The sequence below is a fragment of the Panthera tigris genome, chromosome E1, assembly GCF_018350195.1.
Source record: "Panthera tigris isolate Pti1 chromosome E1, P.tigris_Pti1_mat1.1, whole genome shotgun sequence".
Taxonomy (NCBI): domain Eukaryota; kingdom Metazoa; phylum Chordata; class Mammalia; order Carnivora; family Felidae; genus Panthera; species Panthera tigris.
In genome coordinates, this window is record NC_056673.1 from 45,351,243 (window position 1) to 45,377,566 (window position 26,324).

Here is a 26,324-nt window from a genome sequence, read left to right on the forward strand (position 1 = left end):
GAGTTCATTTCAGTGTTTGTTTTGTTCTGTGTTATTACAAATAATGCTGCAGTAAATATCCTTACACACATATCAGAGTTTCTCTAGGAGCTATACCTAGAAGTTGAATTGCCAGGATGTAGATTATTTGCATTTCACTTTTACTAGATAATTTCTGTGCTGTGTCACTACTAATTTATAGTCTTCTCAAAAGTGTTTGAGAGTCCCGTTTTCCCATATCCTTCCCAACATTCACATGGTCAGACTTCTTCATTTTCCCCAATCTGGTACGCTCTTTTTCTTATTGATTTATGGATATTCTTTGGATATGGCAAACTATAGCCCATGGGTCAAATCCAGTCTACCACCTGTTCTTGTGCAACCTGTGAGCTAAGGATATTTTTTACAGTTACTTTATGATTCAGCAAAAAAAAAAAAAAAAAAACCCATAAAATGTCACAACATGTGAAAATTATATGAAATTCAAATTTCGAATTGTAGATTGATCCTTAGTCCTTGATAGTTATTGCAAATATCTTTTCTCAGTGTCTTTTCTGTCTTAAAACTTTGCTTTTGGTTAGACCAAAACTTTGGTCTTTTGGTTAGACTAAGACTAAAACTCTAAACCTCTGTGGAATGTAAGTTTAAAATTTTAATTTATTCATGTTTTTCATTCTTTAGTCCCCCTATGTTGTTTCAGAAAATTGTTTTTAAATAGTTGAAGTTTTGTGTTTTTTATTTTCAGATTTTTATTACATTTTGATTTTTTTCCCCTTTCCCCTTAATTTTTTGATAATGAGAATATGGCTTGACAGGGAATCTATTTATTTTTTCTCCTGTGAAAAAGTTAATTTTTGTACCTTATTTGTTGTTGAATAGCCTTTCCTTTCTCCAGTACTTTATAATGCTGTTTTCTCATATATGAAGTTCCTTTATTTACATGTGAGTATTCAGTTTCTTTATCCAGTTACTTCCTTATTTTTTGATTAAATATTTCTATATTCTTTTTTCCTAATGTTTATTTTTGAGAGAGAGAGAAGCAGGGGAGGGACAGAGACAGAGAGAGAGAGAGAGAGAGAGAGAGAGACATAGAATCTGAAGCAGGCTTTTACATCTCAGAGCCTGATGTGGGGCTCAAACCCACAAACCATGAGATCATGACTTGAGCTGGGAGTCGGATGCTTAACCAACTGAGCCACCTAGGTGCCCCTAAATATCTTTGTATTCTACTAGATCCTAATGATTCCTTTTATTCAACCACTTAATCATTGTTGTATTTACATTTCCTGGTTACTTAAGAGAAAAATACAATATAGTAATACTCTAGTAAAGACCTTACACATGACAAGTTTAGAGAGGGGAATAATGTTTTGAATTTGTATGTTACATATAACAAGGTTTTTTCTTTAAAAAACCTTTTTCTGGGGCACCTGGGTGGCTCAGTTGGTTAAGTGTCCGACTTCAGCTCAGGTCATGATCTCGTGATCCGTGAGTTCGAGCCCCGCGTCCGGCTCTGTGCTGTCACCTCAGAGCCTGGAGCCTGCTTCAGATTCTGTCTTCCTTTCTCTCTGCCTCTCCCCCACTCATGCTCTGTCTGTCTGTCTCTCTCTCTCTCTCTCAAAAATGAATAAACATTAAAAAAATTTTTTTTAAAAAAACACCTTTTTCTGTAAAACATTTTGACCTTGAATTTTTATTTTCATTGCCCTTATAATGAAATAATATAGGCATATGGGATAAACAAAGTATAACTTTTTTTGTGAAAAAAATTGAGGGATAGTTAGATAATATTTTTTATTGACTTTTTATTACTTTGGTTTTTCAATGAGTGTCAATAGATTTAAACACACTTATCAGAACAGAAAGATGTGCCTTTTCTTGGAGGTGAATTTTGGGAGGGGAATATTTGATTTTTAGTCTGGTAACTATCATCCTATCCCTTTAGGGAGTAAGAGGAATAACTATGAAAGTTTATTTTGTTATGAACATATGACATAAAATAAAAATTTTCTATTAGTAGTGCTGTTGAAACTTATCCTCATATATGAAGGCAGGAATTTGAGGTGAAAACCACTTTATCCTGACTTCCCAGGTATATAGTAGTTTCTCATAGACATCCTGAGGGTAGAGATCAGAAACTGGGGGACAAAGGGATATCTAATTAGAAATGAAGCAGGAAAATGAAGGTCTTACAGACCATGTTAAGAATTTGTATCTATTCTAAGGGGGATCACTCTAACATTTTAAACATTAGATGGGAAAACTATTACATTTGCATTTCTAAATGATTACTCAGCTATTTTATGGATAAACATTTAGAAGAGAATGGACATGGGAGTTGGAGACAGGTTGGGGTCAAGGGACATTTAGGAAAGAAAAATCAGCAACATTTGGTGATGAATTCATTGAGATGAGCTCTGATAGAGTATCAAGTTTGAAAGGGTGAGGGAAAAAGTGAGAATTTCGTGTTTGGATGTTTTGAATTTGAGGTATATACGATACATTCAAGTAGAGATTTCAAAAAGGCAATTAGTAATTAGTAGACGAACCTTTCCAATTTTTACATAAATAGATGAATAAGGAGCTCCCTAGTAGAATAAAGGATTTAAAAGTAAAACATAGGGGCGCCTGGGTGGCGCAGTGCAGACAGCTCAGAGCCTGGAGCCTGCTTTGAATTGTGTCTCCCTCTCTCTGCCCCTCCCCCACTCACACTCTGTATCTCTGTCTCTCAAAAAAATAATAATAATAAATAAACATTAAAAAAAAGTAAAACATAAGCATTTGTGTTGAGTATTAAGAATCGTTATAGAGCTCCTGTTGGAGAAATACTTGTTTGGTTTAAAAAAAAAAAATCAAGGGATGAAATAATTTCATTTCTAGCTGTTCATTTTTCCCTCCTTCTAGTCCTAGATCTAGAATTGATAAGGCACTAAATAGAGGTTAAGATTAATTAGATTGTAAATTAAATTCTTTGTTAAAGTGACTTATTATTTATCCTTTGCAATCTCCCATCTTATGTTCTCTATCTTGGTTAATGGAATTACAGTCAGTCCTTCCCAATCATGAGTTCTAAGGCATCCAGAATTCCCTTCTTTCACTCATTTCACTTTTTTTTTTTTTTGCCTTATTATAACAACATTTGTTGCAGTTAATCATTCTCTTTTCCTTGAAGTTTTCTCTTCACTTAACTTCCAGGATACCACCCTCTCCTAGCTCTGTTGCTCCCTATCTCCCTGGTTTGTTCTTTCTCATCGCCCCAGTCTCTAAATGGCATAGTGCCCCAGGGCTCACTTTTCACTCATTAATTAATTCAGCAGCTATCTTTTGAGCACCTACGGCGTGTCAGCGGTTGCTCTAGGCATGGGGGATAGAACAGTGGATACAACATTATTTGCCCTCATGGAAGTTACATTCTAGTAGAGAAGCTGCCCAAAATTAAAGTACATAAGTAACGTACAGAATATATTAGTGATAACTACTAACGAGAGACAAGAACCAGGGAAGGGAGACATACTTTTTACTTGTCTATGCATTTGTGTAAAAAGTATGTCTGTGTAACAAAACTGAGAAGTGACCATTGGATTTAGCGATGGGCTTTATAGGAGATCTTGGTAAATGTGACTTTTCTGGAGCGGTGTGGGCAAAAGGCTGATAGGAGTGTATTTGAGGAAGAAAGGGGCAGGAAAACTGATGATAGTGATTAGAAACATCTCTTTCACAGGGATGCAAGGTCTTTGTGATTCTCAGTCCCAAATATTCCATGAACCTACCCTTTCTTCTGTATTCTCAGTGTTAGTGCATTTATTCAGGCTTTCCTTTCCTTTGGGCTTAGTGCAGTGATCTCTTTGCCTTTAGCCTGTGACCCCATAATGCCAACTTAATATATGCTTGCCAAATTTGTCTTTTGAAAACACTGGTCAGATCATGCTCCTCCCCTGCTCAGTGTCCTTCATTTTCTTCCCTACTTCACTTAGAGGGTGAAGTCTACTCATAAATAATGACTATGCCTTTTGTGATTATGCCTCTGCCAACTTTTCTGCTTTCATAGCCTGCCTCTTCCGTATACTTTCTGCACTCTAGTTCTGTCAAACTCTGGATTTTCCTAAGTGCACCATGTTCTTTTATTCTTGTCTGTTTTTATAAATAAAGTCTGGTACTGTTCCTGAACATCCCTTCTCATACTTTAGGAGCTGTGGCTTGCCTGAGACCAGGTTAATGTGAAGAAGCAGAGGCTATTCCAGTTTTTAGAATCTTATTAGGAAGCTTTTCATCTAGGTGACATCATCATCTTGGTGGTAGAACTTCTCAAGCCCAGCCCGAGGGAGTAAATTGAGTCTAGTTATTGATAGGTTAAAACCACCTTGACATTACACAATATTATCCCAGTTTAGTCCACAATCCCCCAAGCCACCAAAATCAGTAATAAACAGGGAGTTAACCCATGAATGTAAACTTCATCCTCAATTTAGAGATCATATCCTTCTGTACAGTTAGTGTTTCTTACCTGTAGGATCTGTCTGTTAGCACTGGAAACTTGCAGATGGATCCGGTTCATCACTGTCTCATAGTTCCGCTCAGTGTCTACTAATGCTTCTTGACTTTGGCTGCACGTTCAGTCATCCAGGGAATTTTAAAGGCCCTGTCATGCTTGGGTCTGACTCTAAGTATTCTCATTTCATTAATCTGGGTGGTAACTTGAGCATAAGGATTTTTTTTAAATCCCTGGATTTCTAGACCAGTCTGATATGTGGCCAAGATTGAGACTTATATGTATCCTCAGCATCCAGTTCCAACAGATAAGAACACCAAAAATACATAATGTAAGAGTGTGTTTGTATATACACCTACTGACATTCAGTTATAATTTTTTTAAAATTTTTAATGTTTTTTTTTTTCTTGAGAGAGAGAGAGCAAGAGACAGTGTGAGTGGGGGAGGGGGCGGAGAGCAAGGGAGACACAGAATCCGAGGCAGGCTCCAGACTCTGAGCTGTCAGCACTGAGCCCGACACGGGGCTCAAACTCACGAGCCATGAGATCATGACCTGAGCCGAATCAGATGCTCAACTGACTGAGCCACCCAGGTGCCCTGACATTCAGTTATAATTTTAGCTGTTGTTAAGTTGCTGTGTTGGACTCTTTTATTCAAAGCCTCAACCCCACAAAGTGTTTAAAAAGTGTAAATTGACAAAAATAAACTGAAAATTCCTTCTAGCTCTGTCATTCTATGCTTATCTGTAAGAGATGTCTATGCTTCCTAAAAATTCCATGCAGAAAAAGCTGGTGAACTCAAGAATTTGAGTGAGCCATACTGAGTATCTAATTTGAGGCGAAGAGGTTTGAAATCAGAGATTGTTTCAAAATCACCTTGGAATTTTTTCATCTTTTTTTGGTCTCGTACCAACTGTAACATGTCATGATATATTTGTGTATAGAAAGAGAATGGTGGAGAAGAGAACAGGCTTTAGAATTAGGCCTGGCTTCAGATCCTGGATCCTGCACTTAACTAACTCCAGCTGTGGCCATATTTGCTGAAAATCTCAACTCCTGTTTCCTGATCTATCAAAAAGAAAAAATGATAATTAGATTATAAGGTTTTATTGAGGATTGAGTGACATAAATTTGTAAAACACTTAGCACAGTGCCTGACACATAATAAGAGCCAAAGAGGTAGTGTCTGTTTTCATCAATGTTGGCACAGCTGAAGAAGCTAGGGCTTGAATTTTCTTTTGCAGTGATGTAGGGCATGTCAACATGTCTACCTGTTTAGTTAATTTGAGTGTATGGATAGTGTGCATTCTTGGAATTATATGATGAGGATAGCAATTTGCCTTTGTGGTCTTCCTCCCCTAAACCTATAACCAAAGTCTAATCATGAGAAAAACATCAGACAAACCCCAACTGAGGGCATTCTACTAAACTGACCCGTACATCTCAAAACTGTCAAGGTTACCAACAAAAAAGTCTGAGAAACTAATCTAAGGAACCTAATATGTGATGACTAAATGTAATGTATCACGGAATGGAAAATATATATTAAATAAAAACTGAGGAAATCTCAAAGTGTGGACTTTAGTTAATAATGTATCAATATGATTCATTAGTTTTGGCAAATAACTAATCTAAGTGGGAAACCAGGTGTAGGGTTTATGAGATTTCCCTATACTACCTCAGCAACTTTTCTATAAATCTAAAACCATTCTAAAATAAAAGTTAGTGCTCCCTTTGGCAACACATATACTAAAATTGGAACGATACAGAGAAGATTATCATGGCCCCTGCACAAAGATGACACACAAATTCATAAAGCATTCCATATTTTTGAGGAGGACAGATATCATATGTTTTCACTCCTATGTGGATCTTGAGGAACTTAGAGAAGACCATGGGGGAAGGGAAGGGGAAAAGAATAGTTACAAACAGAGAGGGAGGGAAGCAAGCCATAAGAGACTCTTAAATACAGAGAATAAACTGATGGGGGGGGTGGAGGAGAGGGGGAAATGGGTGATGGGCATTGAGGAGGGCCCTTGTTGGGATGAGCACTGGGTGTTTATGTAAGCGATGAACCATGGGGATCCACCCCAAAAACTAAGAGCACACTTTGCACACTGTATGTTAGACAATTTGACAATAAATTATATTTAAAAACTAAATAAATAAAATAAAAATTTTATTAATAAAAAAGAAAAAATGTATCACTGTAGATACATTTTTTGTTTAATTTTTTTTTTAACATTTATTTATTTTTGAGAGAGAGAGGTACAGCACAAGCAGGGGAAGAGCAGAGAGAGAGGGAGACACAGAATCCAAAGCAGGCTCCAGGCTCCAGGCTCCAGGCTCCAGGCTCCGAGCTGCCAGCACAGAGCCTGACGCGGGGCTCAAACTCACAGACCGTGAGATCATGACCTGAGCCGAAGTTGGCCACTCAACCAACTGAGCCACCCAGGCGCCCCGATACCTTTATTTTTAAAGGTTGCTCCATTAATTTAATTCTGTGTTAGGCTTGACATTTTGTATATTCATTGTGCACTTTGAAAGCACAGTCATCAACTTTTAAGATACATTATTGCTGGTGATTGCTCCATTTACAATTAGCGAGTCTACTTTGTTTTCCTCTTATTAGTCCTCATCATTGATGCATAGTTCCATCATGAGAATCAAAACATTCTGTGTTTAGAACTTTTCTTGAGCCTACGGATCAGACCTTCTGGGATACCTTAGGCAATTTTGGATAACTTAGGCAAATATAAGTTAATAACTCATCATAGGGAAGTTATTTTTCTTATTTAGATTTAGAATATATAAGCTAGATCTGTGAAAACCTGTGAAAAGTACTGATAGCATTATGTTAATAAATACTTCTTAGTTGGTATAGTGTGCTTCCTTTTTTCTTTAGAGGAAGAGCCACTATAGATGGTTTCTAACGAACGAAATCAATTTTAGGTGGCTCTGGGCTTCCCTATGAAAGTTCTTATTGATAATTAAGATCTCTGAGACTGTTATGGAGGATAAGGGCTTAATGTTTAGGATAATGCCAGTCTTCTTTTTATAGTTACAGTTTGGATAAGAAAAGAAAAACACTGAACTTCTTAAATTGTGTCTCAAACCACATTAATACCACTTATTTTTTTCTTGAACTTGATTTGGTTTTATGAATGCATTAATTTTAGAGCTGGCCCTTGACAAAATTAATTCAACAATGTTTTTTGTTTGTTTGTTTGTTTTGAGAATACCCATGCCATACCAGATTCCAAGTTGGCAGTGAAAATACCAAGATGAAAAAGGCTTTCAAAGGCACACTTTAAACTTTTTATAGTCCAAAGATAGTCATATAAATAATTAATCATTATGCGGTGTGGCAGTGCCGTAAAACAGATATGGGTAATGTGCTATAGAAGCACAGAAGAGGGAACAATTAATTCTTAATGGGAGGCATCCCAAAAATCTTATAGAGAGGATCAGGGAATGATATTTAAGCTATCTTTTGGCGAAAGGATGTTGTTACTGATGGGATGATGATAAATGAAGATTCCAGTTATCAAAAAAAAAAAAAGAAAAAAGATTCCAGTTTCCATTTATTCCTAAGTGTTTATTTAGTGCCAGGTGGCATGCTGTGTTTTATATACATTACTACATTTGTTTTTCACTACAACTCCATAGGTATTATAGCTTCATAGATAAAGAAATTGAGGTTCAGGGAAATTAATGAATATTCCTAAGTAGTTCAAAGATTGAGTCCAGCTTAGTTCTGCTAGACACCAATCCCTGTTAAAATGTGTTGGATATAATTTCTTATATTGTCAAGTAAAGGCAGCTGCATTTTAAGTAGAAGAAATAGCGTGAATAAATTGATGGAGGCATTATAATGCATTTCCTCTTTGAATATCATCAAGTAGTTTGGTGTGCCAGCATATAGGGGAATGTATTATTTAGGATGTTACAGTTGCAGGGAATAGAGTATTTGTCCCAGAATTGCTTGAACCCGGGGTTCGCTAACTTCTTCTGTGAAAGTCTGGATAGTAAATATGTTAGGTGTTGTAGGCCAGATAGTTGCAAATACTGAACTCTGTCATTGTAGTGTAAAAGCAGCCATTGACTATATATAAATGAGTGATCATGACCACATGCTAATAAAACTTCATTTATGGACACTCAAATTTGGATTTGATATACATTTTATGTCACAAAGTATTACTGTTTTAACTTTCAGTCATTTACAAGTGTGAAATCTGTTCTTACTTCGCTCACTGGCTGTACAAAAATAGGTAGCAGGCTAGATTTGGCTTATGTGCTAGTTTATTCACCTCTGGTTTATATGATGGTGAGGATTTATTGGACCAGAAGTAGGGTAATTTTCTTCAGTTATCCAGTGTTAGTAAGGACGTTGGTGTCTTCCATCTCTGTCTTAATTTTCATAGTAATAACTTTATCCTATGATTTATTCCCTTTATTTTTAAGAATGGCAGCCAGAATATCCAGGGTCTCCATGGGTTGTCTTCTATGTCTAGTGAGAGAGAAGACCTTCTCCAGAAACTCTTTCTAATCTCTCTTGAGCTTAATCCCATCAGGTTTCATCCCTACCACTCCACAGGAACCATGTTAAATTATCTACATTGATTAAATTTAGTGATCTGTTCTCAGTTTCATATTACTTGACCTATCAACATTTGATCTTTTCCCTTCCATGAAACTCTTTTCTTCTGTACTCTTCTAGTTTTGTTTCTGTTCTCTGGTTACTACTCCTTATTGTCTGGTGTTTTTCCTCATACCACCAGCTTCTGCATGTTGGATTCAGCCCCAAGCTTTAGTCTTTTGACTCTCTCTCTCTCTCTCTCTCTCTCTCTCTCTCTCTCTCTCTCACACACACACACACACACGCACACACACACACACACTTATACTCCCTTATGTGGGGATGTCATACAGTTTAAAAGTGGTTTATGTACTGATGGCATATGTATGTTCATGTTCACGTCTGCTTATTTGTGTAACAGGCATCTCAAGCTTAGTATGTCCAGAACTGATTTCCAAATACTTCCCTCATACCCAGACTTATTCTCTCACAGTCTTTCCTGTCTCAGTAAATTGCAGATCCATTGGTTGGGTCCAAGATACTAGAATTACCCTGATTATTTCTTTATTTTTCTCTTCTGACAGTAGATTCTCTCTGCTGTACCTTCAAGATAAATCCAGCATCTGACTCCTTCTCACCACTTCCACTGCTCCCTTAGTCGAAGTGTTCATTCTTCTTCTGGATTTTTGCAGTAGCCTCTGAATTGATTTCTGCCTGCTTCTGCTCTCTTTTCCCTGAAGTCCCCCCTACCACCACTTTAATGATTTCTTTGTTATAGGGGCACCTGGGTGGCTCAGTTCGTTAAACAACCAACTTGGACTTAGGTCGTGATCTCGTGGTTTATGACTTAGAGCTGTTTCGGGCTCTGTGCCGACAGCTCAGAGCCTGGAGCCTGCTTCAGATTCTGTGTCTCCCTCTCTCTTTGTCCCTCTGCTCCTCATGCTCCGTCTCTCTCTTTCTCAAAATAAATAAAAATACATTAAAACAATTTCTTTGTTATAAAAGATAACAGTAGAGATTTTTGAAACCAGACAATTTAAATTTTAGGATTGTGGTGTGATTTGGGGACAGTAACTTTCCTTCCCTGAGTCTCAGTCTTATATTTAAGGGGTAAATGGGTGATTCAGTTGGTTAAGCGGCCAACTCTTGATCTTGGCTCAGGTCATGTGAGTTTGAGCCCCGCATCAGGCTCCATGCTGACAGTGTGGAGTCTGCTTGGGATTCATTCTCTCTCTCTCTGTCTCTCTCAAAATACATACATACATACATACATACATACATACATACATACATACATTCTACCTACCTACCTACTTACCTTTGGATAATAAATCTGGCTTATGTTCTTGGTCCTTCCTTTTGTATTAAAAAAAAAAAATCCACTCATACCTTCCAGTTCTTGTCTGCCTTTGTTGGCATTAAGTGTACATACTTCTTACAGATTCATGCCTGGCCAGTAAAAGGAACCAGAGTTTATAGTTGAATAGTAAAAGTATTGTATTTTATGCAGTTTTAATACCCCTCCCATGCTTTCTATTAGGGCAGTATATTTAAAGTTTCCAAAGGAGAATTAAAGGCAACCAAACTTCAAAATTTTAATTTATAATCTCATCTGTTATTTATACTAGCACAGTATTTAGCTGAGAAGACTAAAGATGAGCTTAGGTTACCAAATTCAAGGTCACTTAAGTTGTTAATTTTTCAGCTGTAATATTTTGATCCTGGGTTGAGAAGAAGAATCATTTAAAGTATCCCCTACTTACAGAAAAGAAAATATTTTTCTTGGAATGGTTTAGGCACTTTCTTAATAGACTTTCTTTAACTTAAATCCCTTCATAGAAATCACTACATACTGAATATCTGTATATGGTTGGTATTTCTTTACCAGGACTGTTTTAGTGCTATAATACACCTGAGTTGAAAGCTATCTACCCTATGAAGTAAATTCTCCTATGACATTTTGCATAGGAAATAATGGGAATAGGAAATCTATTAAGGTTTCTCCATATTAAATATACATTGTTTTATATTACTTGCTGGGTTTAACTCAGTATGCAGGTAAAAAAGCAAATGTTCTTTGCTGATTATCTTAAATCCAGGAAACCTAAGTTCTGCTTTTAACAGCTAGTACTTGAGTTGGACAGTCAGGCCTTTTTATTTCTGTACATGTTACATCAGGGGTTTTCTTCTGTAAAGTTCACAGTATATCTGAAGTAAGTCTTTAATTCAAGTTTGATGAGTAAATTCTAACTTCATAGACGCACCCCTGTCCTACTGTCTACACTCTGGGGTGAGGTAATAAGTGTCATGCAAATAGCTTGACTTGCTTAATGACTGAAGGTCTTCTGTTTTGTCCATAAATGTTGATGTGTCCTGTGTGGGAGGTCTTACCTGTACTGAAAGAATTGTGTGTTAAGCAAAGCAAAAACATTTATAGTACTGTATGTCACTGCAATCTTGCTATTTTGGATAATGGTTTCGTTGGTTCCATAAGCATACCGCAAACACTTTCAAAGGGGTTGAAATTTTTCCCTACATCATTTTGGGGAAGTGGTGAGTTTATTCTTTTTGAAAAATCTTTATTGTCTACTTTTACCTGAGGGTTAATCTCAGCTCTTATGATTAGTCTCCACTGAGGTAAGGCATGGTTGGTTATAAGGTTTCAGTCTTAGAGGAGTGAACTGCTCAAATTTATTGCAATGTATTTCTGATTTTATTTTGAAAATTTAGGCAGTTAAAACATTATAGATTATGGTGGTATCAAAATTGGTGATTTTTTTTGTCTTCATATTAATTGGCTTGCTGACTCAAAATTATGTCTTAAGCCATTTCTTGCCTATTTTTTTCCTGTGTATTATTTTATCAATACCGTAACATTCTGGAGATCATGCAAATTTTTGAAGCCTAGTTTTTTATTTATTTTTTTCCTCTCATTGTTTAGGAAGACAGTGCTGCTGACAGAAACGTCTGTTTTATTCAAAGGACTTCTCACATACTTTAAGAGCATGTTTTGATGTTAAAACAGAAATTTGTGTGTATATATTTTTTATCCACATAGAAAAATCAGAAAAATGAAAATTTAAGACCTGCCTGAATATGAATGTTGCTCATTGTCATTGCTTTCCAAGTAAAGGAAAAGAAAGAAAGACACTTGCATAAAAAAATTAATTACTAGGAAGGAAAATTGACTAGTACTGTATTTGCATATCCTGATTTAAGATGTCATATATTTCTAGTATAGTTTTCTATTTTTGATAAAATGAATCTTTATTCCACAATAATTTAGGACTGCATAATACTTTATCTTTTTTTTTTTTTTTAATCTGTTAAAAGACTTAGGTTGTTTGACCTGTAAAATTTCCCATAGTCTGTATTTTGTTGATCATGTGCTTAGGAACAATTCAACATTTTCATCTGTCCTTTGTTTTTCCTGAAAACCCACAGATTCAGTAGTTTGACCAGACTCAGGTTTGATTGAAAACTATAACTGCGCTCCTGTCACCAGGAGACATACAGTGTCTGGTGTTTATTCCCTTTTTAGTGTTATTAGTAATTGATACTCAGTGCCTCTGGAGTTGTTCACTCATTTGCAAGTTATGAAATGGTGATATTCTGATTTTTTCTTGTTTCCCATTTATTGTCTGGAATGATTTTATAGAAGATCTCTGTTATGTACTCTTGGGCTACCAGTACAGTTTATATAGGAAATGTAGGAATTATTTAATTCTTTCCTTTCCCCCCAAATTTCAAGATAATGAACTGGGTTTCTATCATGCTTAGAAGGTGACCAGTTAGTGTCATGTTGTTTTTGTAGACATCATTGTGATCTCATGACCAGTGAGAGCTTCTTTACTGAGTCTTTTTGATATGACCCTAGTTGTACATTGTCTTTGATAGCTTCCTTACAACTGCACGTCAGGATGGTCCAGGTTCATTAGTACATATCCTTTGCTAAACTATCTAGGGTTTTTTTTTTAATTTAACTAAAAAAAAATCTTTAATGTTTATTTTTGAGAGAGAGAGAGAGACAGACAGAGCATGAGAGGTAGAGGGGCAGAGAGAGAGAGACGGAGACGCAAAATCCGAAGCAGGCTTCAGGCTCTGAGCTCTCAGCACAGAGCCCAACGAGAGGCCCGCAAACTGTGAGATCATGACCTGAGCCAAAGTCGCATGCTTAACCGACAGAGCCACCCACGCGCCCCTAACTAAAATTTTTTAAAAGCAAGCTCTACGCCCAACACGGGGCTTTAGCTCACGGCCCCAAGATCAGGAGTTGTATGTTCTACCCACTGAGCCAGCTGGGTGCCCCTAAGCCAGCTAGTTCTTTAAGAAGTCCTGGTTTGTCTTAATGGAGAATGGCATTTCAAGATCGCAGTCGGGGTGCTAGGAGTGGTCATTGCCACTCAAGCACTCTTTGTAAGTGCTTTTAGTGGACAGAACTAGGGTATACCCGTGACTTATAATATTGTATTTACATTTGCAATGTAGATTCAGTACTACAGAGTTTTTACTTCTGTGTATTTTTATATCCATATTTTCTTTCTTCCACACTGAGAATTCTGGTTCTCAAGGAGACAATAACATTAGAGTATCCCATAATTAATCATTTGCTTTATCCCTCTTTGTAAAGATCTCAGAACATTATTGCCACCGGTTTTGATTACTGAAATCAGTTAACTTTTTGTTGTTTTTTAAAATGCTTTCTCCAACCTCTGTCCCCTCCATTTTTTTATGGTAGCACTGCATCTACATTGTCAGATCTTAGAGCCATTACATTCTGTAATCTCCCCATTTAAAAACTCTGATTTATTTCGGTGTTTCTCCTGTTGCTTTGATTGCCTATAGCTAGTTCTCTAGAAGAGCCAGGACAAGTTCATTGGGACAGTATTCCCTGAGGTTTTGCATGTTGATAACAGTTTGTCTTTATACTAAAAGGTTAGTTTTACTGGATGTAAAATCTTTGGTTCAAGTTTTCTTTGTGTATTTGAAATTTATTATTTTCTCTTATAAATCACGTGACGCTTTTGCCTAAATGCCCAAGAGATTTTTTTTCCCCTTTTTTCTTTAAAGTCCAGTAATTTTAGTAAAAAACTACTTGGTGCATTGATCTAAGTTGATTATCTCAACTACACAGGGCGCTCTTGCAATATGTAGTTTCAGATGTACTGTATATACATATATATGTGTGTGAGAATGTATACATGTATTTATACACACATATAACTATATATCACATATAACGTATACACATTTTTTTCTGGGAAAGCATTTTTGTATTACAGTTTTAAATATTTGTTTTGTTCTCTCACTTTGTTTTTCTCCTTTAGGGCTTCTTTTTTTAATTTTTCTTATTTTTTGTCTTATGCTGAATCTTCTTTGCTTATCTCTGATATTTGGCACCTTCTCAAATCCTTTTTAATGTCTCTTTTTTTTAATTTGTTAAAGATTTTCTTCCTTTTTACTCTCTGTTTCTTTTAAGGTCTTTTGTTATGTTTATTTGTGCTTGTTTTCTTACGGTTTAGTCTTCAGTACTGAAATGATTTTTGTTTTATTTCTAGTTCTTAGTTTTTGTCTCCTCATTTCTGAGTTTTTCTGATTCTGATTTATATTGCTGTTTCTGTATTACCTAATTTTCTTATTATCTCTCATAAGACCTATAAATATAATTTTTATTAGTAAAACATAGAGTCCAGGAGATTATTTGACATACTTTATACAAATAAACAGCTGTAATTAATTTAGACATTGCTTTAAATCTTTAAGTCAAAGCTTCTATACTAGAATCTGTGAGTGAACTTTAGAGTTGATAAAATTACTCATTACGTGTGAGGTAGAGTGTATAGTATAGGGGTAGGGAAAAAAACACCTTGAATTTCTTTAGACTTCCAGAGGGAAATAAATGTAAACTGTCCTCAAAAAAATATGGGTAAAGACTTTTCATTTATATAGGAAAAAGTCCTCAAATATTTTAATGATTAAGATTATAAGAGCTAAAAACAAATGATAGATATTATTGTTTTGAGATACAGATGGCACCACAGATAATTTCATTATCTATTTGCTCTCTTTCTACTTTTATATAGATGGAGGGAGCGAGGAACCACCGGATCGAAGACAGTCAAGTGTAGACTCTCGCCAAAGCCGCTCTGGGCAAGGTAAATTTTCATTAAATTTATTATTAAAATGAAAAAGACAAGATATCAGTTATTCCTTCCTAGTATTTAGTCTGAGGATCGGGGTTTCCTTGGGTCTAGTTTGGATATTCTAGTTTCTCCTTTACAGCTTTAAATGTTACAGTCTAAAAGTTCTGTGATATCATTTATTCAAGATAAAATGAAAACTGGTGTCATGTCTTTTTTTAAATGGTAATACCTTAATAAGGTCTTAAGTAATTTTGGAGCATTTGACACATGTCTGGATATCACTGTTGGAATACAACCGAAAGTAAATTTTTTACATTTATAACAACACACTGGCTTTTTTAAATTTCATCAATGCAGGGCACCTGGGTGGCTTAGTTGGGTAAGCATGTGACTTGGGCTCAGGTCATGATTTCGGGTTTGTGGGTTTGAGCCCCTGTTGGGCTCTGTGCTGACAGTTCAGAACCTGGAGGCTGCTTTCGATTCTGTGTCTCCCTCTCTCTCTGCCTCTCCTCTGCTCGAGCTCTCTCTCTCTCTCAAAAATAATTAAACCAAAAAATTTTAAAAAATAAAATTTCATCAATGCAATATTGTTTTAGCTCTCTCAGAAGAATAATTTTTGTTTCTAATTTCCATCTTGAATTAGGATTTTCTTAATTAGTTTCCTTTTCTATTTAAAATTTACTATGTGCTTTAGACTGGTTTTTTGAAGTGACAACTTCCAAACTAGGTAAAAAATATCTGGTATCAATGAAATCTTTGATAGGTCTTCCTTAATTAACTTATTTAAATATGTACTAACTTATTTAAAATAGCAGTTATCCACTTTTTATTTATTTTATTTTCTCTGTCCAAAACTAGAATGAATGCTCCATGATTGCAGAGATTTTTGTTTGTTTTGTTCATTGCTGTATTTTCTGTGCCAAGAATAAGTACCTGATGTATAGTAGTTACTAAATAAATACTGCTGAATGAATGAAATGATCTCTATGAGAATTGAGAACCCAAACTGATGAATGTATTATAAAATCTCAGGCAGTCAATTAGTGTGTGTGATTTTTAGAGAATCTTTACTTATACATAAAATAAAGCTTAGAGTTACAAATTTATGGTGTTTTAATCTTATAAAAGTTCCTGATTTATTTCATAATCTTATTCCCTTTTTTCTCCAAGTTTGCTCTTCCCAAGTTTTAGAGTTGTGCTATTTTTATAAAATTGTTTGTTGCAGAATAAAAAGAGGAATAATATATGTAGGTTGATTTGCAAATTTTAACTTGTACTAGTATTTATTCATTTTTAATTAATACACATGGTATAAGTATGTCAAGAATTTGTCTAATTTTTTTCTTTTTTTCCCCTTAAACATTTTTATATGAAAAAATAACTTGAAAAAATGAATTATAGTACATAAATATATCAAATCAACACATTGTACACCTTAAACTTTCATAATGTCATATGTCAATTGTATCTCAGTAAACCTGCAGGGAAGGGGAAGGAAAGAAAATGAGCTCATGTACAAAAGACCCTAAAAATAAAATTAGGAGAAATTAATTTTTAAAAGTATATTAATTTTTATTAAATATTATAATTTTTAATATCATAATTTGTATTAAATGTCACAGATATAGATGTGAGAGTTTATTCATTTACTTCTATCTCCTGAGCTTGTCAAAGTTTTTTTTCAAATCAGTGAGTGTAGTTGAATTCTAATAAAAACAGCTGAACTTAGTATGAACTTCATAACAACAAAATCAATGATCTCCATGTTCTTGAGCACAACTACCTGATCTCAGTTAAAAATGACCAGGAATGGCATCATCATCAGAGCTAACTAATAGTTAAATTGTGTTTCTTACCTTCTTGAAGATTTTGTTTGTGTTATCTCTTTATTCAAAAGACGGAAATAAAAAATACAAAGCCATTTATAATGAGCTGAATGGGAGTCTGTATTATCTGTATTATCAGGGATGAAGAGATGGGATGAATACACACTTCTACTTTTGCTCCTTTCAGAGACCTGCTAAAAGATCAGTAAAGTGTGATTGGAGAAAAGCCAACATGGACACACTTTCAGAAACTGGAGAGTATATGAATAATTAAAAACTGAACCCTAAATGCAATAACAGAGAAAGGCAAGAAAACAAACTGATTTACCCTCCAGAAAAAAAACTCAAGAATGGTAGCATGTGGAAATGGAGGCGAAAGGAAGATTAGTGGAAAGTCTGTTGAAGAAATACTTGATTCCTGAGACCTCTTCGACAAAATTAGCTAACCAGTCTGCCGGGCAAGTGCCCAGCTCCCCACTCCTAACCTTGGCAAAGCACAGAAGTTTATTTTTTTGGAATAAAATAGCAATTCTAGACTGGGAGACACCTAACAAACATAGTTGAGGGTAGTCCTGTACTGAAAATAGGACAGTGGGACTCCAGTTGTCTTTATCCTACTGGCTACGAGAGTGCTGGCAGTTAGGCCTTCATATTTCAGGCAGGAGGTTGGTGTAGTCTTTTCTGAAGAATCTGACTAAAAAGAAAGACACAGAATGTAGTCATCAGAGATTCCTTAAATAAACAGCCCAGCTAGATCATTCTATGTATCACAGCTCTCAATTAGCCTCTTAGTCCTCTTCTCTTGAATATTAGCAACTAACCAAGGGTTACTAGATATTTGAGGAAACCCTCTAAGGTATGAAATAGATTAAAATAAACAGAATAAAGCAACTTTGAGAGAACAAAGATTTTGCAGAGGAAAATAAAGGAACCATTATTGACATTCTTAGAGAAATAGAAGAAAATCATACAGTCTTTTAAGACAGTTTTTCTTTTTGTTGTGACTGCCTTGTACTCTTTCTTAGGAATCTGTAGGATATGATTCCTCAAAATGAGAAAGTCAGACAAATAAAAGGAAGATATAGGTTATAGGAAATAGGAAATTCAAAGGAGAAAGGTAAAGAAATCTTCAGGATGACAGTGAGAAGATAGGAAAAGAGGGCAACCAGCCTAGATTAGAGTAGGTTAGAAGCCTCCAGAAGAGTTGTTTCATGAAAATGAGATTGATAGAAACCTGATGCATTTAATTATCTTCAGAAAAATTTTAAACAATTGGCGAAAGGCTTAGGGTTGAAAAGATGATAAATATATGAAATAAGTGAAAAAAGTTCTAAATTCAAGGGGAAACAGATAATGTGTAGGAATCGAGATTTTCTTCAGAATTAAGTCCTCAGTCCTTGGGGCAGGGTGTGGGGTAGCTGCTGTTCATGCTGGTCTTATCAGTTTATTCCAGTGTGGTATAAATATTTCCATTATTTGATTTGGGCCATTATAGTCAGGAAGGAGAGTTGTAAAGCCCAGTGAGCAAATGTGGTCTATGTGGCCTCTTTTTGTACAGTTGATAGATTTGATTTACTAAAACAAGTGGGATACTGACCTTTAGTTTTCTTGTCTTACAGTGCCTTTGTCTGATTTTGGTATCTGAGTAAGGCTGGCCTCTTAGAATTAGTTGAAACTTGAGAAAAATTTCCTCCTCTTCAATTTTCCTAGAACATTTTGTGTAGAACTGGTATTATTTCATCCTTAAATGTTTGATAGAATTTCTCAGAGAAGCATCTGGACCTGGAATTTTCTTTATGGGAAAGTTTTAAAATATAAATTAAATTTCTTTAATAAAATATGACTATTTGAATTCTCTATTTCTTCTTGAATAACCTTTTAAAATCTGTAGAATCTTTAGTGATGTCCACCTTTTTCATTCTTGATATTGGTAATTTGGGTATTCTTTGAGATTATCATTCTGGGAAGAGATACATAAATTTTACTGATCTCAAAGAATCAATTTCAGTTTTCATTTATTTTCTCTATTGCTTTCCTATTTTGTATTTCATTGATTTCTGCTTTGCTCTTTATTATTTCCTTTCTTCTTCCTGCTTTGGGTGTAATTTCTTTTTCTTTTTCTGATTTCCTAAGGTAGAAGCTGAGGTCATTGGAATTTTCTTTTTAGTACAGGAATTTTTGTACTATAAATTTCCCTCAATGTACTGCTTTAGCTGCATTTCACAGGATTTGATGAGTATGATTTCATTTAGTACAAAATACTGTCTGATTTTCCTTGTGTTGTCTTCTTTAACCCAGTATTATTTAGAAGTGTGTTATTATAGTTTCCAAATATTCAAGAATTTTCCATATATCTTTCTTCTATTGATTTCTAATTTAATTTCATTGTGATCAAAGAACACACTTTCTGTGAGTTGAATCACTTTTTATTGAAACTTGTTTTGTGTTCCAGGAAATGATCTTATGTTCAGTATGCACTTGAAAAGAATGTGTATTATGCTCTTTTGGGGTAGAAGTTTCTATAAAATATCAATCTGGTCAAGCTGAATTGATAGTGTTGTTCATGTCTTCTATACCTTTGCTGATTTCCTGTCTGCTCATTCTCTCAATTATTAGGAAAGGGATATTGAAATCTCAAACTGTAAGTGTAGATGTATCTATTTCTCCTTTCTGTTCTATCCTATTCCTCATACCACTGTTCTTCTGGTCAAAAAGGATTCCCCTCCTTCAGAGATTGAAGTATTCATTCAGTGACAGCTGTCAATAGTGAAATAAGTTTGTCTAGGGGTCAGAGCTAGAAGAAAAAGGTAAAAAGGGAAAAAAGCCAAAGGATTTTCCCTACTCTCTCTGTCCTATATGGAGCCCTCCTCACCCCCTTCATTCATACTGTCTAACCAGGAAGAGAAGACTTGTCTTGGATCTTTCCTTTCATCCCTGCTGTGCTGTTCCAGGATTTGGATTTGGATTTCCTTTGAATTCAGGCTGGGAGTTTGGGGACATAAAATAACAAGAGGAAATGTGCCACCAAATTGGTTGTCCTTCAAACTCTGGTTTCCTTCCACAATTTGCCTGCTACTTTTTATTTTTCAGAGTCTTCAGATAGCTATTCTATCTTCTTTACAGGGATTTTAGTTAGATTCAGTTAAGGTGGAGTGTGCTTATTCCACCTTACCGCACAACTAGAGCTCTTCCATTTGATTATATTTTGTGTTTGCCTATCTGAAGGGGTAATACTCAAATTATTTAACAATTAACATGCCATAAACATCAACCAGAACAGATGGCACTCTGTTCATAACATACACTAACTTTAAACAACTGATATGCCTATATAGGTACATAATGCCTGATAATCTGCCCTGCCTGATTGTGGATTCAGTTTCTATTTAATGTCTCTTCTCCAGTGATAATAACAGACATGTAATGTAAGGTGTCTGGTGAGCTATCTTATCCTTTAGGCATGATAAGCTCTCCTGTGTGTTAACTAACTAGCTTGGCCTCTGATCTGTCTCTCGGGTGCAATGGATTCTGACTCACACATACCACACTCACTGCTCTAGCTTAGGGGCAGAGACCTATGATGTCTTCTGCTTATCAAATGTGGGAGATGGTAGATGCCTGACTACTTGCAGTGAATCCGATCCGACTCCACTCATTCAGATTGCTGCCCCTGGGCACTTCCTGCTCCTTGCATCTCACACTTCTGTGCTTAAAACAGACTTGGAAACACTCATCTTTCACAGTTATCCTCCTACGCATGCTCTGGGCTATAATTTCCTCATTCCAATTGCATCTAGTTTGTGTCTTCCATGGATTTCTTAACATTTCTCCTCTATTATTGGCTTTTTAAAAATTTTATAATGCTTTAAGAATTTGTTCTTACAAATTCTGGGTGCCTGGGGGCACCTGGGTGGCCCATTCAGTTAAGCATCCAACTTTGGCTCAGGTCACGATCTCACGGTTTGTGAGTTCGAGCCCTGTGTAAGGCTCTGTGCTATCAGTTCAGAGCCTGGAGCTTGCTTTGGATTCTGTGTCTCCCTCTCTCTCTGCCCCTCCCCCACTCATGCTTTGTCTCTCAAAAAAATGAATAAACGTTAAAAAAATAAAAAAACAAATTCTGGGTCCCTGGGTAGCTCAGTCTGTTCAGCATATGACTCTTGATTTCAGCTCAGGTCATGATCCCAGGGTTGTGGGATCAAGCCCTGCAGTGGGCTCTGTGCCGAGCTTGGAACCTACTTAGGATTGACTCTCTCTGTCTCTCTCTCTCTCTGTGTCTGTCTCTCTCTCTCTCTGTCTCTCTCTCTCCCTGCCTCCCTCTTCCGCTTCTTCTGTCCCTCCCCCATTCACGTGTGTGTGTGTGTGTGTGTGTGCGCGCACCTGTGCGTGCACTTTCTCTCTCTAAAAAAAAAAAAAAATTAAAATACTTTTTGACATTCCATACCACCTCAGTTATTGCCATTTTAGTCTGAACTACCATCATTTCTTTCCTTTAATAGTGTCTTATTTGCATTCTTGCCAATCTGTAGATCTGTAGTCTGTTGCCCATGTGATAGCTATAGTGCTCTTAATAAAACAAATCAAATCATATATTTCCCCAGACTTGAAATAAAATTCTTCAGTAGCTTTCTGTCACATTCAGAATAAACTCCAGGCTTTATTATTCCCTATAGGGCCCTACTTGTATTGCCATTTTCCTAGTACTCTAACTCTGTGCTCTCCCTCTCCTTCCACAGTTTATTTTGCTTCCTCTTTGCTGACCTTTTTACTTAAATATGTTGAATATTTTCTATTTAGGCCTATACACTTGCTCTTTCTTGAATAAAAGGCTGTAGATTTCTCCTTAGGTCAAAGAGGTCTTCTGTGACCATCCTATGAAATATGTAGCCCTAACCTTCGTGGTATTTATCACTACCTGAAAATATTTATTTACTTGTTTTTTTGTTGTCTCAACTACCAGAAAATAGGGTTTATTTGAGCAGAGACTTTATCTTGTTCACCATTCTTTCCATAGAACACTTGCATATATGAATTTGTCAGTATTTGTTGAGTAAAAGAATGAGCAAGTAGCACTTAGGGTGCTTGGGAAGGTATATGGATGTGCCTAGGCCACATAGTGATTCAGTGTTCACTTCTGTTACTTAACTAATAAAGTAAAGCAGTGTAAGAAATTTCTTAAATGTGGGTAGTTTATCAGACTACCAACTACCTATTGATTAGTGAAATGAGGCCCTTGGAATTTGATTCTAAAACTGATTGTTCCAGTTAAGCTTCTAAGTTAAGGCCTTCTGAGGTTGGGTGGTTATTTTCTCCTTTCCAGTATAGCATATTGTATATAATCAGATTACATTATTTATTGTATTTAGTCTTTTTTTTTAAGTTTATTTATTTTGAGAGAGAGAGGGAAAGCATGAGCAGGGAAGGAGCAGAAAGAGAGAATCCCAAGCAGGCTCCCTGCTGTCAGATTGGAGCCCACCGTAGGACTCAATCTCACAAACTATGAGATCATGACCTGAGCGGAAATGACTAGTCGGACGCTTAGCCAACTGAGCCACCCATTTGCTCCTTACTTGTTGTATTTAGTCTTATTTGTCTGATGCATCCCTATTTTTCCTAGTAATTTAAGAGTTCACTGACAGTAGGATCTTTGCATCTAGCACAGTGCCAGTATCTTGTATTTAAGCCATTCAGTTGACCAAGGAAGCTCATCAGTTCTATGAATTCCAGTTCTGTATTTCATGTGTTACTTCATCACAAGTAGTTTTGGTGTACTGGCTCTATTTTCTGCAGCAAATGATTTTTCATTAGAGGTCATCCATATATATAACAGAACTTATTTGGTTCTAAATATTAAATAAATGCATGAGTCAATGTGATATGGTTGAAACGCAATTTTTATTTACTTTTGCAAGGATGGTACTATGCAGGCATCAGGCTCTGATCACACAAAATGCGTGTTGATGTAATAATGCTCATGACCCGTTCATGCTGGAAGACTGGGAAACTGTACAGTGTTTGGCTTTGCTTGATTACCATTATCTGTATCCAGTTTTATTTGATTAGTACATGCTGGTGCATTTATAGGAATAATGTACTCAATTGTCAAATGTGATGTCTTCTTTCCTTGCTAATATATAAAATATTTAGCATAAGTGAGATGTTCATGCTCTTGAAACATGCACAAGTTATTTTTCAGTCTGGTAAGTTACAGAGATTTCTTTATTAAGAAACCAACATTGGCTTTATTAAACCAACATTGTTTTATTACATAAAATGATAAGGAAAATTATTTCAGTATTTAGCGTGTCATTTTGTGTCATTGTAAGAGTATATCTGGTATAGTAGCATTGCTAGAGAATAAGATTTTTTATTGTTTTAATAGTTTATCGTTGTGATAAAAATCATTTAGCTTTCAAAATAGATTGCTTTGAGAATAAAGAAAATAAAACTTTAATAATACCTATGCGCCAGGCTCTGGATGAGGTGCTCTCACATAATCTTCATTTAATTTGCAGAATAATGCCATGAAGTAGGTATTATTTTCCATAGGAAAATATTTCAGACATTGTACTAATCTATATCAGAAGTTTCAATCTGCTTTGTTGGTAGCATGTACTTAGAACCTTTCTGTTCTGATATTTAAAATACAAATTTAGGGCACCCACGTGGCTCAATTGGTTAAGTAAGAGTCCCAGTCTTGATTTCAGCTCACGTCACAATCTCATGGTTCATGAGTTAGAGCCCGTGTTGGGCTGCACTCTGACAGGAGGGAACCTGCTTGGGATTCTCTCTCTCCCTCTCTCTCTCTATACCTGCCCCACTTGCGCATGCATGTGATTTCTCTTTCCCAAAATAAACATTAAAAACAATAAAATACAAATTTGTTTGTTAGTGGGTGGATAAGATCCAGAAGAAAAAATCTGACCTTAAATGATAAATCCCTCTGAAGTATCTTTATTTCTAGTCCTACATTTCTTCTGAGATTTAACTTAAAATACTGATTAATCTTTGTGTAATATTCTTTTCCATAAAATTAAACTTGAAATTGGCCCTTTTTCCAACAATTTCTTACTATCTTGATGTTCTAGGGATAGTTCAGAATATGTTTACATATTTTAGCCATGCTTTATATTTCTTAACTTGAGATATAATAATTTTACTAATTAAAAAATTACTTTTTACCAACAAGGTAGATATTTTAAAAGAACACATTAAGGCTTCTTTAGCTTCCACTACCCTAAAGTAACCAATATTAACCATATTCAGTCTGTATCCTGCCATGCTGTTTCCCTGAGCTCATACTGGCATATGCAGGTAGGTGTGTGTGTGTGTGTGTGTGTGTGTGTGTGTGTGTGTGTGTGAGAGAGAGAGAGAGAGAGAGAGAGAGATTAAATTTGAAGATTTTAAAAAATAAAATGCAATTTTAGTTCTGTTTTCTCCCAGTTAACAAGATAGCATGACCATCCCTCCAGTAACATATTTAATTTCTAACTTCTAAAAATCTGTATAATGGTTCACAGCATAAGTAATCTATAATTTATTTCACCATATCCTCATATATATTGTTCAGATTTACAAACCGGTTCATATTCATTCATCTAGTAATATATCAAACTCTTGGCATATGCAACCCCAAACACGTTTTGTGTCAGAACATACTAAGTATTCTACTTTGCATTCTGATAATTGGCCTAGTTAACACTAGAAATCTTGTGGAAACCTCTCCCTGCTTATCCATATTTATGAAAGAAAAGGAATAAAAGAATGGCAACTAAAAAGGTTGGAAAAGGTATCTTTCCAAACATCTAGAAAGATTTTGAGTTAAAATATTCGTGGGGTGCCTGAGAAGCTCAGTCGGTTAAGAATTCAACTCTTGATTTCAGCCTCAGGTCATGATCTCATGGTTTCTTGAGTTCAAGCCCTGCATTGGGCTACCCAATGGCAGTGTGGAGCTTGCTTGGGATTTTCTCTCTGTCCCTCCCCACTCACACTCGCTCGCTCTCTAAATAAATAAATAAACTTTGATATATATACATACATATACGTGTGTATGTATATACTTATCAGAGTTTTTCTGACAAATGAAAATTGTAAAACCTCTTTGAAAAACTTCATAACCTTTAATGAAGGACCATACAAAATTGGATAACAAAGGATGAAGAAGAAACCTGTTAGTAGAGCCTGGGATAAAGTTATTAGTGAGTACATTTTTTTTTGTTGTTGTTTTATTTGAGGTACAGGTTGGATTTAGTCTTATTCCCAGTGAGAGATTAAAGAGATGGTTCCCACAAGGGGGCAGACTAAGACTACCTGAAAACCTTCATACTGTAAAGAATATTTTAAATTCATAGTTGATTTATTAAGAAGGAAGAGGAAATTACCTGGGGCTAGAAATGAGTAGAAAGATAACTGGCTGACCATCCCATGAATGGTGCCATATATTGGGGGCATCCACCTACCTCATCCCCAGTGTAAGCATGGACTGTTGGCATATTGGACACTCCGCTGTGGCTATGGGCAGATTGGCCTTGGTGAGTGGAAATCCATATTGCTGAGCCCATGATAAATTCCATCCCTGCTACCATGGCCACTTTGTTAATAAGCTGTTTGGACAAGGCTAGAGTGGCTGTGTAAAAAGACTGGCTGAGTCCTCCAAATAGGTCATGTGGTCTGCTATGTTGTTCAGCATCTTCTCTGCAATTTGCTCTTTGGTAAGCATTCACATAGGACATAAATTGCTTCTTTTTGGGGGTGCCTGAGTGGCTCATTCGGTTAAGTATCTGAGTTCAGCTCAGGTCATGATCTCATAGTTCGTGAGTTCAAGCCCTTGTGTCAGGCTCTGTGCTGACAGCTCAGAGCCTGGAGCCTGTTTCTGATTCTTTGTCTCCCTCTCTGTCTGCCCCTCCCCTGCTCATGCTCTGTCTCTGTCTCAAAAATAAATAAACATAAAAAAATTAAGAAGTCAATAAATTGCTTCATTTATTCTGTGCCCTTTCAAAAGAGGTCTGTTCATATGCCTCATCCCCAGATTTCCTTGTCACTAGTTTTCTAATTACTCCTTTCAAATCTCTGAATATCCATTAAACATTCTCCTTGAGTCAGCATAGGATAGTTCCTCTGTCATCTTTATTCCTAGGCTAAGTGAACAACTAGGGACCCTGTTCAAATTTCTGCCACTGGAATGGTTTCCCTTCACTAACGTCCTTCAAGACTACCACAAATTGGGGGGTTATAGTGTTGTTATCTGTATGTTATCATGCAGGGCTATCAGTAAATATGCCTGATTTTTTTTTTTTTTTCAGTGAGATG

General features: G+C 35.9%; 1 protein-coding gene and 1 non-coding gene across 12 annotated transcripts in view; both read left to right on the forward strand.

Moving 5' to 3' along the window:
- The window catches only part of TANC2 (tetratricopeptide repeat, ankyrin repeat and coiled-coil containing 2), a 361,352-nt gene that overhangs the window by 96,973 nt on the left and 238,055 nt on the right, over window positions 1-26,324 (forward strand). For 10 of the 11 annotated variants that reach the window (XM_042967385.1, XM_042967388.1, XM_042967389.1 and 7 more), the window contains one exon: window positions 15,133-15,204. In XM_042967385.1, the coding sequence (XP_042823319.1) occupies window positions 15,133-15,204 (72 nt within the window). Of the gene's footprint in view, window positions 1-15,132; window positions 15,205-23,141; window positions 23,216-26,324 lie in introns of those variants that run through there. The other variant, XM_042967391.1, reaches the window with a different exon arrangement.
- On the forward strand, window positions 6,193-6,299 carry LOC122233803. Its single transcript, XR_006211535.1, has one exon. It is a non-coding gene; the product is annotated as a U6 spliceosomal RNA (small nuclear RNA).